Source organism: Barbatula barbatula (assembly GCF_947034865.1).
Source record: "Barbatula barbatula genome assembly, chromosome: 3".
Lineage (NCBI taxonomy): Eukaryota > Metazoa > Chordata > Actinopteri > Cypriniformes > Nemacheilidae > Barbatula > Barbatula barbatula.
The window spans coordinates 19,105,453-19,120,455 of NC_136764.1; the positions used below are offsets into that span (position 1 = coordinate 19,105,453).

Consider the following 15,003-nt stretch of genomic DNA (forward strand, 5'->3'; position numbering starts at 1 on the left):
GTGCACATGGTGCATTCCCAGCCCCCCGTATCCACCCCATCCAGCCCCTCCATATGCTGTGGAGCCAAGAGCCAATCAGACGCCTCCCCTTGACCTAGCCTCTGTTGCAGAGCTCGTCTGATTGGCTAGCTCGCATCCGGCGTGTGGCAGTGAGTAGGGAGCTACCTTGCAGGAGAGAGGGGGTTCTCGGGAAGGAGTCTGTTCTCTGTGTTTACACATGAATTAGCAGAGTAAGAGAGTGGAGCATGTGGCAGCAATGCAGCCTGACTCAAGCCAGCGCCACACGCTCTCAGCCCGCCACAGGTGCTGCTTCCCTGTCCGTCTCCTGGTGTGGGGTTGAGCTCTGCAGCGCTGGAGACAATGCTGGCACATGCAGCGTGGACCGTTAGATTCAGACCAGGCAATCTGGACCACAGCACAGAACGTGGTGGTTGCATGTGCATCGGCTGGAAGGAGCTTCTGTTTCAGTGGATGTTCTGTACGAGTTTAGTTTTGCGCTGAAATGCCAGACGTCAATTACTTGTTCTCTGTCTCATGGAAGTACTTTCAGGTAGGAGAGTGCACATGGATTGTGTTCTGCATGCTCATGTTGTGGTGATGCTGCAGGTCTGGGGTGTTTGTTCATTTGCACAAAACTTTTGCATTGTGTCGGATGTTTTGATGTTCAGTAAATCACAGATGGTGCAATGTATCTAGTTAATAATGTTGAAGAGGATATTAGCCTGTGTGTGTCTTGGTGTTTCTGATGTCACTGTTTGTGTTTGTGTGTGTGAGGGAGAGACAGACAGTACTTCTGTTTGCTGTCTCAGTAGAAAGTGTTTCATTCTGAAACCTTGTGTTACCACTACACAGATAAAAGACATCCTCTACTCAGCCCAGCCCTAATCTCAGATGCCTGTAGAAGCTGTGAATGAAGGGTTGCTATATTCAGATCTGGGTCTTTGTGAGATCTGAATACTCTCACTTCCCATTAAAGCCATGGGATGTTCTATGAACTTTGACTCAATTAAATTTGCTTCATCTTTTGCACAGCAAAAAATATATTTGATACCAAAAGATGGACAAAGATGGACGATGTTTATCAGTGAATTGTTTTGTGCATTGTGACCATTGTATTACATTGATTAAATTGAGATACACAAGACCTGAAGATGTTGTCTCAAAGAATATGTTTTTCTTTTGTGTTCTGTCCTTAAGTTTAAAAGGATGCTGAATCGAGAGCTAACACAGCTGTCAGAAACAAGCAAGTCAGGAAATCAGGTCTCGGAGTTCATCTCTAGCACCTTCTTAGGTAAAACTAATGCTTACATTCAGATACAAAATGTACAGTATAAATGTCTGTTGTTGTCTACATCTACAGAGACATCCAAATATCTGAGGCTAAGTCTCATAGTCAATAACATGAACAGCATATCAATTTAAAGCACAAAAATGAAATGTTTAAAAAATGTATTTGATCATCCCCATTGTAATGTAATGACAGCATGCACTTAAGCTAGAATTGGACTCCTCCAGTTTGTGCAAACCTGATGGACCACGTAATCCCTGTATGATTTGAAAATGCTCAAGGAAGCATCTTGTGTGCTTCAATGGAAGCAAGGAAATCTGACCTTTTGTACAAAGGAATGAACATGCTCATAAATGTACTTATTTGACTATTGCTCTAGGAATAGTAAAGAATCCTTAATAATAGGTTTTTCTTTTTACATCATTACGTTTGTTTGCTTTGATATTTTAGAAGTCCTGACACTCCCACGTTTGAATGTAGCATTTTGTTATTAATTATTATTGTATCATTAATGTGATCTCAGACTTTTGGACCCTACTTCCTCCAGCATCTCTACCTTTATTTGTTTATCCTACACATCTCCTATGTTCTTAAGCAGTTACTGACACTAAAGTTACTGAATTGAATCTAATTTAATTAGGGCTGTCAAACGATAAATTGCAATTAATCACATCCAGAATAAAAGTTTGTGTTTACATAATATACGACTGGACTATTTATGTATTCATAAAAACATACACATTAAATACATTATTTAGAAAAATATTATGTAAAAACAAACTTTTATTCTGGATGCGATTAATTGTTTGACAGCCCTAAATGTAATACATAGTGTATGCTGCTGCATCTACTTAGTGTATGTCGTCTGAATCTGTGTTTCAGAAAAGCAACATGATATGGAGATTATGTCACCCCCAACTAAGGAGAAGGAGAAGAAGAAGCGGCCCATGTCCCAGATCAGTGGAGTGAAGAAGCCCACACAGAGCTCCAACGTGGCAGCTTCCAGCATCCCACGATTTGGCGTCAGCACGGACCAGGAAGATCAGCTGGCCAAGGTGAGTTCTCACGCCAAACATCCTATCAGGAAACCAATCCATCATGGTGAGCGTGGGCTGCTGTGCAATTGTACAAAAGATTTGGGTTAATTACATCCAAATCTCTTTCACAGGAATTAGAAGAGATTGACAGATGGGGTGTGGATATTTTTAAGATATCAGAGTATTCCAACAACCGACCGTTAATGGTAGCAATGTACACAATCTTCCAGGTATGTGAGCTGAAGTGTTTGGAGCACGAAAGGGATTTAATGCTGTTTGGGATCGATTTACCTTTAAATTCCTTTTAATCCACAGGAAAGAGACCTGTTGAAATCCTTTAAAATTCCTGTAGACACATTCATTACCTACATGATGACATTGGAAGAGAACTACCACTCAGATGTTGCGTACCATAATAACATCCATGCAGCTGATGTGGTCCAGTCTACCCATGTTCTCCTCTCCACTCCTGCCCTTGAGGTTTGTCTCCAAAACCCCCTTTTTCTTCCTCTTTCAATCAGAACTACATTACATACATTACTGTCCTAAGAAATCGTTCTGGGCTCCATGCATCCACACAGCCGATACACAACATAATCACAACACAATGTTATGTATAGAATAAAATAATCACAATATCACTTCAATTAAAAAATAAATCAGTATGAATTGCAAGATGCTTAATATGTGCAATTCCGTGTTCCCAGGCTGTATTCACTGACCTTGAGATCTTGGCTGCAATGTTTGCTAGTGCAATACACGACGTGGACCACCCTGGAGTTTCCAACCAGTTCCTCATTAACACAAGTGAGTTGGCCGTACCAGAAGCAACAGCAAGTTGATATCACGGTCACTGTGTTGTTTACTGATGTAAGAAGTTTCTTTAGACTCCGAGTTGGCTCTCATGTACAACGATTCATCGGTTCTGGAGAACCACCACCTGGCTGTTGGCTTCAAACTGCTGCAGGAAGAAAACTGTGACATTTTCCAGAACTTGACCAAGAAACAGAGGCAGTCGCTACGCAAAATGGTCATTGACATGGTGAGGAAATATTTGCGCATTCTACTAAGAGAAAGTGCATGTATGCTATTAACAAGTGGTTTTGTTTATCTGATTTGCATTTTGCTCTTTACAGGTCTTAGCCACAGATATGTCAAAGCACATGAATCTGTTGGCAGATCTTAAGACCATGGTTGAGACCAAGAAGGTGACAAGTTTGGGCGTGCTACTGTTGGACAACTATTCTGATCGCATACAGGTAAGTAAACTTTGAGCATCTGTGGAGCTTTTTCAAATGCCGAAGTTGTGGGGAAGTTAGTAAATCTGGTTATAAAATTCTTAAAAATAACACTTTTAGAAGTCACAGAAATGTCTGTAGTGTTTAAAAAAAAACTGGCCATCTATTTTAGTCATAGCAAGACCACAGTCCTTTCTTGTTCCTATCTTGAATAGACTGTCTCAAATTTCTGGCAAAAATCTATATCATATTTCTGGTCAATAACACCTACCATCATCTATATTATAACTTTTGTTTCTTAAATCTTAATTGCTCTTAAAATACATATTTTGAGGTCGCTTCAAGCTACACAGCTTTGTATACTGTGCTAGGCTGTAATGGACTAGTTTTTATTGATGCACTTATGTATTTTGTTGCCTATTTTGTTATAATTGCTTCCAATGTTTCCTCATCTGTAAGTCGCTTTGGATAAAAGCGTCTGCTAAATGACTAAACGTAAATGTAAATTTAAATGCACACAGGTTGGCAAGCCCCTCATGACTGTTTAGAGCCCTGCCCCAGAGAATAATCAATCTTTATTGATTGTCAATTGGCTCTTTTACTAAAAGACGGGACTTCCGCTAGAGTGTTACATTCCCTTCCCATCCATAGTAATGGCAGTGCTTTGGTAATAACCTCCAATAATCACAAATGACTGGAAAATTTGTGGCAATAGAAAAACAAGTAGGAATCCTGTGTCTTTTATTATATTTTTTTATAAATTAAAACAAAAACCAAACTCAATTTCGGTTTTTAAATGTTTGACCAATCAAACAGGTTCTTCAGAATATGGTGCATTGTGCCGACCTGAGCAACCCAACAAAGCCCCTGGAGCTCTACCGTCAGTGGACGGATCGCATCATGGTGGAGTTCTTCACTCAGGGGGACAGAGAGAGAGAAAAGGGTATGGAGATCAGTCCCATGTGTGACAAACACAACGCTTCCATCGAGAAATCACAAGTGAGTGGGGAAACACCAAGCACTTACTGAGTACATCTCTCTTTTATTTACTTTATACCTCATCCGTCAGGTGGGCTTCATTGACTACATCGTGCACCCACTGTGGGAGACATGGGCTGACTTGGTTCACCCTGATGCCCAGGAGATTCTCGACACGTTGGAGGACAACCGTGAGTGGTACCAGAGTATGATTCCTCACAGCCCCACTTCAACCCCCGAGGCAAAGAGCAGTGTGACCGGGATGGGAGCAGGGGGGGGAGGTATTGCTTCAGCAGGGGAGAAGTTTCAGTTTGAGCTGACCTTAGAAGAAGAAGGAGAGTCTGATGTCGATAGTCCCGTAGATGAAGAGTTTAACCTTGATTCCACCCGGACTGATTCAGATAGCGAACATCCATCTTCAGCTCCCTGTACACAACAGGCCAACCTCACCACATGGTCCCCAGGCTGCAGGACTCTTTCTTTTGAGATGGGAGAGCCACCAGACAGTGAAGACGAGGACAGAGAATTTGACCAAGAAGGGAAAAGCGTATCGTGCCTGAGCCTGGGAACATAACAACAATGAATTTTTATTTTTTATTTTAATTTTCTTTTGTACCTCTTTTGCACCAGCTCCCCATCCCTCTCCAACCCATTCTTAACTTCCTCAGGCAGACAGGACACAGAGCAGGAGAGCAAAGGAGGGGCCGGAAAGCTTCCTTGGGACATGTTTTTATACAGCTGTCACGTCGCACTGGAGAAAGCTCCTAGTCTACAGACTCTAAAAACTTTTGTTTTTGTAGTTCTCAGTCTTGTGACTTCAGAATGGTGTTTGGCTTTACTGTCATGCAGTCTAAGCAGAAAACTGCCGGTATCTTATGAACGAAGAGGAAATGTACTTTAAAGTGTCTTCCTGTGACATCTGGGGTTTGATTTAATGGTTGTCAGAACATTTTTGATGATAATTGATACGCAGTAAACTTGTTTGTTTTTATGTGAGACAGATGTGCACTAAAATGTTTTTTAAAGATACACTGTTGACTTAAAGCTGGTGTAAATAGCTGAACAAAAACAACCTAACCTTAACATAACAAAACACCTCAGGACACAAAGAAATGATTGCTTTCATGTAGCACACAGCTTTGAGGGTACCCATGTAGCGACTACAGTCTTCCTTGGATTGCTATGAAAATCCTAGAAGCCAAGCCATGATTGTGACTTTTGTATTTGTATGTGGCTCCACCTAGTGCTTAATAGAATAACTAGAGCCGCAGACTTATGACTCCAACAAAATGCAGAGGCTCTGTATTGTTACGTACATTGCACAGAATATACTTATTTCAATTGAGTTGTAACTTAAACCCTTTCTCTTCTTTGCTTCTTTAATTTATGTCGTTCACATTGTTTACATAATTCTTGTTTATTTTTCTATTCTGCACCATTCAAAGCATTATTATAATGTATGTTGAATCCATTTTGCAATAGCTTGCTTCTGATACTAGTAGCTATCACTTAGGAAATGTATTTTTCATTGTCAAACGTTGCTCCATTAGTAAGGCCTGGAGTGAATAAAATACACCAAGGTCAGCAGGGTTAACGGCACGTGTACAAACCCTGTAAGTTGTGCTGCTTGGTCTATGGAAAAGCTGGGCCCTGTCATCAAAGTTAGCCATCGAGTAAGTGAGCATTGTCCTTAAATCAAATGTGTACTTTTTCTGTGCAGGTCACAATGAGAATATGACACGTTGAGGTATATTAACATCTATACAAATGTATTAAATTCTAAAGGAGTGAACAATTTTGTTATATATTGAAAGCTGTAGAATGCACAGTTCATGCCTAAATTAAACTGTCTAACACAAAGCCAAAGTTAGTTTTCTGTCCCAGACCGTTTCTGATCTTTGGTTTTTGGTGATGGATCAATCCTCTGCTTTTCATAGGGACATGAATGGTACAAGTGCCAAGCAAGCATGATCCATGCTGTACTGTAATTTCCATTTTGCCACTGGCTAATTTCCATCAATGACATCTATGGTCCGTAATATACCAGTTTGATCCTTCCTTTATATCTTCAACACTGTGCCACTTAAACACATTTTGTCATTTTAACACATTTAATTTAAAATGTAAAAGTTTTTTGATTCAGTAAACACGTTCATTGTGAGTCACAGATTTGTGTGCCATTTTTATACAATACTATGAATGTTAATCTTTGTATTTTACTTTGTCCTTTTAAAGCGTAAATGGATAACATGAATTTGAACTTTTCAAGAAAAACTGAGGGGTCTTAAAAGGTTTAGACTTATTTCTCATCATGGCATGCCTCATTTTTGGTATTTTGCAGTTGCATCTGCCGATCTGACAATCTCAATAGTACTGTTTACCACTACAAAGCTGTTACTAATGTTGATGCGATTGTTTTCTTGTTTCCAATGCTAATAAAAGAAAATATTAGTAGTGTTGTCTCAATTATGGCATCTTTCCAAACCCAAAAAATCTAGATAAAAAATGTAAAGGTGAAATGCATAAACTCTTGAATCCAAAAGGTAAGGTAAGGTAAGGTAAGGTAAGGTAAGGTAAGGCAAGGTACATTATCCTGCGAAGTCGCTGGCTAGAATGAATGAATAAGCGTGTAATTGGTCAGTCTGTCAATCATCGTGTAGCCCCGCCCTCGGCTCCAGTCGGGTGACGCAGGCAAGAGCGCAGGTGCACGGGCTGGGAGCTGCATCCAAACCGCACTAAATAAACCAACCGTTACGGTAAGCGACTTTTGACTGCTTCCTTTTTATTATGAAATTATCCTGCGTCGCGTTGAGAAAACAAGGCCGGTTTTACTTTAAACCGTAACCTTTATTTCACAAGCTAATTGTAATGTTCTGCTGTATAATCAATTACTGTCTATGTAACACACAACCATAACGACTGGCTCGGTGTTAAACCCTCATTTATGATGAATTGTATCGGTGCGAGTCTTTTAATGACCCGAATAGACATGAAAAGCAGCCCCGTGTTAAGCGGATAGATGCTAACTAAGCTCTACTGACTAAAGCAATATTAGCCACACAGCAACGTCGTTCACAAAGAGTGCCGTTTCATTTAAACGCATCGATTATGATCGTTTGTATGAGTATGGAAATAACACCGTTAACATAAACAACTGCTTCTTGCTTTTATCTCACACTGTGCATGTCACGCTTGAGCCATATGTTTCGGCTAACGTTTAGTCTGAAATAGACGCGCACAGGTACATCGCTGAATCGTCTAAATGATAAAAGACTACAGGAGAGCAGGTCATTTTGTTATAAATGACGAGTCGTAGGGTGATTCGTCCATGTTATGGAGAAAGATACTCACTATATAAAATACGGATAAGGGAATCATCATTCCACGCCTGACAACGTTACAGCGCTCAGTTCTTGACAGTCCACTAAGCACAGGGTTTAGCCTTTACAAATCCCTCGCCACCCTCTGACTGCCTAATGCAATCCACACTCACTGCTTTATCTCGCTGGTGGTTACACCCTCTATTCACTTTATATGTGCAATGTTATTCAGTAAACATACTGGGACTATAAAAGATATTTATTTTGACATATTGACAGGAGCCCGTGTCAAATTGTAGGTTAGTCATCTACACTTTGATTGCGTCACAATTGCTTGAATGTCCGGAGAATTCACGAAAAATGACTCGCGTGTACGGATTTCTTTGAAATATTTGGTTTGTTAGAAAAGAGTGTTATTTTCCTGCCATTGCGTTTGAATGGTACCCCTTTACTCCCATAGTTTTTTTGTGTGTGTCCATACAATAACAGTGAAATCTGAAGGCCGTCCGTCTTGATTGATTATCGGGTCCCTGCCAGCCAGTTGAAAGAGGAGGTTCTTTTTTTCAAAAAGTGGACCTTTTTGCAGTTTTTCTCCTCGTTTTGTATTTAATTACGAGGTTCAAATACTTCATTTTGGTGACCTTGTATGCACTCATTTCTGCTGGATTAGCTTGTCTGCTGGTATCTTAACTAAAATATTTATCGCATTGTTGTCAAATTGCTTCCTCATGTAACACTTTTGTCAGTCCATGCACAGTTCATAAGTTTAAAGACCACACTAACAAGATTTAATGAACTTTACTGAAATATTAATAATAATTATTCTCATCATAATTTCTTGACTCTCTGTCAATGCCTCTTTGCTATGTTTTATTATTATAATCACGCTACGTTTATATTGCTATTATATTGTAGACCAGGGGTCCCCAAACTTTTTCTGCAAGGGCCACATAATTCTCCCTGTCTTTAATGGGGGGCCGGGTCGTTTGTAACAGAAAATTACATGGGCCGGAGGTACTACTTGAATTATTGTGGAGATTTAATTATTATTTGAAATGTATTTATTATGCTTCCTAATGGTATAATAGTTTATTAATAGTTAATAGTTTAGTGCTACTCAAATTCAAAACATTTTCTTATGCATATTAATTAACCACTCTATTTCCCAACCGCTTGGCCATTTTGTCGTCTCTTTTTTTCGATGCTTAGCGCGTCAGTTTTATCGCAATGGTACACTATGAATTTAACAAATTATTAGGCTATGAGTAACTTTGGGTCTGAAAGCCAATATTCTGACGCTCGCTCACGGCCCTGCTAGAGCAAGCTCCTGATTGGTTAACGCTGCGCGAATTTTCGCCAAAGTTCAGATTTTTCAACTCGCGCGAACGCTCAATTCGCGCCATTAGCGCGAATCGCGTCGCAAGTAGGTCATCGCATCTTTTCATTGACTTAACATGTAAATGCTTCATTCGCGTTTGGTGTGAACACACTATAAGGCATTGTTCAGAGGGGCCGGTCCAAATCTGTGGGCGGGCCACATTCATATATATATATAAGTTATATATAATATAACCCCTCCCCCCCGCATCATTCAGAGGCGATGTTTCTTCACGTTGCTTTGAAAAGTGTATTGCGAGAACTCTCTCTGTCTGCGCACACACGTGTCCTGCAATAATAATCATATTATTTTGAAACAGCAACCCAGAAATTTGTCACAAGCATTGATTAAAACAATGATGACAATAATCACATGAAAAAAACAGACTTAACCACCCGAACCCCCCTGCCTACGGGCTTGATTATAATAAGGGCAATTTGTAACTCCCCGTTTGTCATTTCTCATGGCGTGATCGTAGGCTACTAGCCCTGTCCTGAACACCATGAACACCAAGGGACGTGTGTTTCCCATTCATTCGTTTACTGACGATGCCTGGTCCGTTTTGGAAAACGCGCGCGCGGTCAGCGGAGACCCTCACAGACCCCGCATCGCGTGCGTGGAAAAAACACACAAAGGCGCGCAGTGGTGCGGTGTTTACAAAGTTTTTCCTTCAGAAAAGCTTTCAGTGAGTGGAAACATGTCTTTCTTGGCGTCTTCTTTGTTCAGTGAGCGGCAGAAACAACACATGACCAAACCACAGCTTACTTGTGAGTGAGTAACGTCACAAAACACCATTTACCAGCACATGTGGTTGTTACTGACTGGACGGACATATGAACATTTTTCTGTAATTATTATTTTATGTCTGGCAACAGAAACATTGAATATATAAATGAATATAAACAACAACGGCTTTATTGAGTATAAAATACAGCAAGTTCCGAGAGTAAACGCAAGTACAGCGTGATGACGTCACGAATATGCTAATTACCACGATGGGCAATAGTAGATTATAACGTTTTGTTACATTTAGCAGACGCTTTTTTTGGAAGCAATTATAACAACAAAGGAAACAAAATACATAAGTGCATCAAAACTAGTCCATTAAAGCCTAGCACAGTATACAAAGCTAAGAATAGTGAGGTTAGTAAAAATATTTTTTAATAAGACAGAAAATTAAAGGTTAAAATCAATCAGCTTTATGTAATGTAATAGTTTTCCACATTCTTTTAAATATCTTCTTTTGTGTTCAACAAAGAAATTGATACAGGTTTTGGGTGAAATTGATACAACTTGAGGGTGAATAAATGATGACGCAACTTTCATTTTCTAATGATGTATTCCTTTAAGCGCGTCCACATTTCGTTGTATAGCATCCACTTATGCCAATGGATGAAAACCATGTCCTAATTTCAATTTTGTTTCTAATTTAATATTTAATTTAACTTTAAAATAAGTCATTATGGAACTGAAATGTTGTTTCATGTATGATATCAGTAAATAGAATTTGCAAAACCAAGTGTCTTTTATTTTGTTACCAAGTCTGTTTTATTGTCGCAGATGGCCTCAGCCAATGATGCTCGATATGGACAAAAAGAGTCTGCAGATCAGAACTTTGACTACATGTTCAAGATCCTGATTATTGGTAACAGCAGTGTGGGGAAAACCAGCTTCCTCTTCCGCTATGCTGATGACTCCTTCACACCTGCTTTTGTCAGCACTGTGGGCATAGACTTTAAAGTAAAGACCATCTATAGAAATGACAAGAGGATAAAGCTCCAAATTTGGGTGATGAATTTATCTCTTTTAATGTTTTGTCTCTGCTGAAGTTCTAAACCATTTGTTTATTTTCCAGTGGAGCACAAATAGAAATTTCTCGTAGTGTCTGTATAATTTTTCTCTCCATCTTTTTAGGACACAGCTGGACAGGAGCGGTACAGGACCATCACAACAGCATACTACCGTGGAGCTATGGGCTTTATTCTTATGTATGACATCACCAACGAGGATTCCTTTAATGCCGTTCAGGACTGGTATGATGTTATCTAATTTTGTGCATGGGTCAAATACGTGTTATGTATGCTGTTGAAATGATTGAACTAATTGTCACTGATCTCAGGTCCACACAGATTAAGACATATTCATGGGACAATGCTCAAGTGCTTCTGGCAGGAAATAAATGTGACATGGAAGATGACAGAGTAGTCTCTTCAGATAGAGGAAGACAGCTGTCCGAACAGCTAGGTGAGCACAAATGCACACAAGTTTATGGGATTTGGGAACCAGGGTACATGTCTTGCATGCCTTGCACTTGCTACAGCAGTTTGTTTGATTTGAATGTAACAGTGGCATCTCTTGACTACTACAGGTTTTGAGTTTTTTGAAACCAGTGCCAAAGACAACATCAATGTGAAGCAGACGTTTGAGAGACTGGTGGACATCATCTGTGAGAGGATGTCAGAAAGTCTGGAGTCTGGCGATTCCAACGTTGCTGAAAACAAACTAGGACCTCAACTTAACGAACAACCACAGCGGTCCAGTAGTGACTGCGCTTGCTAAGGATTGTCTCAATTCTCCACCAATCACTTCCCTGCAGACTGAACATTGGATCTATCCTCTATACTAAAGGAAGGCTTGGGTAGTAGGAGTCAGATCTGATCTTATTTTCTGCATCACTTTTGTAAGGTTGACATCCAAACATTTCTTTAACAAGTTGGAATATGTTGCGGATGTTACGTATGTTAATTGGACAAAAGTATATTTTGGGAGAAAATGAATTTTGAAGAAAAATTCTCCGTTAATCACGTTATTGTGGCACCGTATCAAAAAGTATCTTAAATGAACTTTCATGAATATTTGAAGAGTTTGGTTCCAAAATGAGATCGAAAATAATCATGTTTTTTATAATGTTGACATGTTTTATTTGATTGTGTTAGTTAGCTATATTGTTTTAGTTCTTATGACTTAAATCAAAACCAACCAACTGCAGTTTGATTGATATTAATTGAAATGCACAATAAAGAAACCATGATTTTTGAAAAACAGTTCTCTCATTTTGGGACAAAACTCTTATTTGTATCTATTATTTGAGTTTTGTCGAGGTAAAGTTATATACGTATAAATATAAACAGTTGACACCAGACTGTTGTAAAGAAACTATTATCATAAAGGGTCAATCCTACAGAATGAAAATGTTGGTAGAAATTTAACATTGAGCATAGGCTAATATATTTGTTCAGTTTTACTTTAAAAAAAACAACATGTTAATATATAATAGAAGGAAAGTAAAGATGATATTGTGGTTTAGATGTAACAAGGAAGAGTTTCTTAATGTGTGTTTTTTGTATGATCAGATTAATGACTTTAAATGGATTTGGGAGATTTCAGTTTACAACATTAATGCATGTTTTGCTTTTACTCTGGTACTCCAACTAATTGGTGGACTAAATCCTTTCTGTTACAGCGTGTGTGTGCGCATGTTAGTATGCAAACATTTTTGGTTTACAAGCATACCTAAGAAATGCTGTCATTCTGCAAGCCAAAAACATAATCAATGCTTTAATAAAAAGAAACTTCATCAGACTCGGTAAATATTTAAATTAGTTTCTGGAAATGTAATTTTAATTTAAGAATATTAAATATATATTATATAGATAACTGGCGGCAGGTTATGCACCATTGGTTGATCACTTCTTTCTGTTAAATCACTTCCATTATGTTACTACACAGCATATATGTTATGTTGAAGTGATAGTATACTGAAAAAGGAAAATGATGTAATCATTTATTCACCCTCTTGTAATTTCAAACCTGTATGACTTTCTTCTGCAGTACACAAAAATAACACAAAATAAGGTTGTGAAAAAAGTTGGTTACCAAACATCAGGGAAACCCATTCACTTGCATTGGTTTTCAGTTTCAAGTGTTTTGCGGAAGTAAGAAAATCATACAGGTTTGAAAGTCTAAGGCTAAGTAAATGATGAAAGATTTTTTATTTTGGGTTGAAATTCTGCTGTTTTATTTATTTTTGCTTATGTATTTATTTACGTGCATTTTTTATTAGTAGAATTTGAGGACAGTTTATCTGAATGTGCTATTCCACTCTCTCGAAACAAGTCCGGGATGTCACTTTCAAAATCTGATAAATGTCTCTGTAGAAATAGTAAGTGCTGGTTTCCCCCTATGCAATTCAGAAGCTATGCTATACCAAATAGTCTCTGAATATGCAGGGACACTTTCTTTTGTGTTTGTGATGTTTTTTTTATAAATTATACGTTCTTAAAATTACGAATTTATAACTTGTTTATGATCTATTCTGGTCACATTACAGCAGAGTCACAGAGGTATACATTTTATACAGAGACATTTACATAAAGGAATAGTAATACATACATGTCGCTGTTAGAAGCAGAAGCCAAAAAAACTGAGTTTGAAAAACTATGTTTGGTTGTTTCATAATGAGTTTCTCAATGATGTTTGGTAGGTTTTTTTATTAAATTATAGATTTCCTTACCATTTGACAATGTTGTATATCCATAAAAAGAACAAGAAAACCTGATTTAGGTAATATACCTCATGTCATGTTATTTTCTCACTGGGTGTAAAGAATAAGGTTTTTTAGACTAAGCCACTGTATTGGAAACATCACACAAACCAAGTTTTATAGAGAATGAAATGGCCACATGCATTCCATCTATTAAGTTAAATAAAAAGTCTGTTTGAAATCTTTTGTGGTGTATTGTTATTTTTACATTTCAAATACCTTTTGAGAGAGTGACCCTGCAAACTTTTGTTGACATTTCTTGAACAGAATGACTATTGGTATTATGTAGCGGGGTGCAGATTTTTTCAAGAATAAAAGGCCAAACGGCCACGCAAACTTGACCAAACAGAGGACCTTTCCTTTGGATAGAATTGACAAATGAGAGGAGTAACCATGTTCAACAGTTCAGATCTGTACCCTAAAGAAGTCAATCTGATGTCTGATGGGTTTACCTGCCAGTGGCCTGAGCAGACCATAGGTGGTCTACAGGCTTGTAAGAAGACTGCACAATAAGAGACCTCATCTCAACATGTCGATGGATCCATAAAATCTAATTATGTTAGTCGCATGGATGATTGTCCCCACGAGAGGAAGCCGTTTTAGGCCAAGTCTAAACTGATCAATCACATACGAGTGCACATGGTTGATAAGCCCTTTCATTGCACCTTTGGATGCCGAAAATGGTTTGCACGTGCAGAAAACCATAATATGTATGAAAGGACACATACAGGTAATAACAAAAATACTTGAATTTTTAGTAAGTATTTAGTAAGTAAGTATTTTTTGTAAAAGCTCTGTATCTTTTATCAGTTGTTTTGGATAGTTTTTTGCTACAGGTGAAAAACCTTTCAGATGCACTTTCGAGACCTGTAAGAGAAGCTTTGCAAATAGCAGTGATAAACAGAAACACATGCGTGTTCACACATGTGACAAACTACTGTATACTATATTGGCAAGTTCTGCAACAAATCATATTCTCATGGGAGCTCCCTCAGAAAACATTTTAATAGAAATTAAACCAGATATATGAGAGCTTCATCAAACCAAATACTATTCAGACACTATATAGAATGTTTGATATTTTTTATAGTGGGGGCAGGACACTGTAGTTCATTTATGTAAGTGAGGATAGCAGAATACATAATATACCCAAACATTATTCAGACAATTTGACCAGACCGTGTTTTTTACTTGAATTGCTAATGCGACCTTTTTACAGAC

The 15,003-nt window shown here is 38.4% G+C and overlaps 2 protein-coding genes across 3 annotated transcripts in view; both read left to right on the forward strand.

Annotated features, from left to right (window-relative positions):
- pde4ca (phosphodiesterase 4C, cAMP-specific a) overlaps positions 1-6,994 on the forward strand; it is a 32,740-nt gene extending 25,746 nt beyond the window's left edge. For both annotated transcript variants that reach the window (XM_079451739.1, XM_079451740.1), the window contains 9 exons: positions 1,198-1,291; positions 2,171-2,343; positions 2,457-2,555; positions 2,641-2,805; positions 3,033-3,132; positions 3,213-3,367; positions 3,462-3,584; positions 4,380-4,562; positions 4,633-6,994. In XM_079451739.1, coding sequence (XP_079307865.1) covers positions 1,198-1,291; positions 2,171-2,343; positions 2,457-2,555; positions 2,641-2,805; positions 3,033-3,132; positions 3,213-3,367; positions 3,462-3,584; positions 4,380-4,562; positions 4,633-5,115 — 1,575 coding nt within the window. In that variant the 3' untranslated portion in view covers positions 5,116-6,994. The remainder of the gene's footprint in view (positions 1-1,197; positions 1,292-2,170; positions 2,344-2,456; positions 2,556-2,640; positions 2,806-3,032; positions 3,133-3,212; positions 3,368-3,461; positions 3,585-4,379; positions 4,563-4,632) is intronic.
- A 223-nt stretch (positions 6,995-7,217) lies between these two features.
- rab3aa (RAB3A, member RAS oncogene family, a) lies at positions 7,218-13,960 on the forward strand. Its single transcript, XM_079451751.1, has 5 exons — positions 7,218-7,297; positions 10,800-11,027; positions 11,154-11,272; positions 11,359-11,483; positions 11,608-13,960. The coding sequence occupies exons 2-5, from the start codon at positions 10,800-10,802 to the stop codon at positions 11,796-11,798; spliced, it is 663 nt and encodes a 220-aa protein (XP_079307877.1). The 5' UTR covers positions 7,218-7,297; the 3' UTR covers positions 11,799-13,960.
- Positions 13,961-15,003: the final 1,043 nt, after the last annotated feature.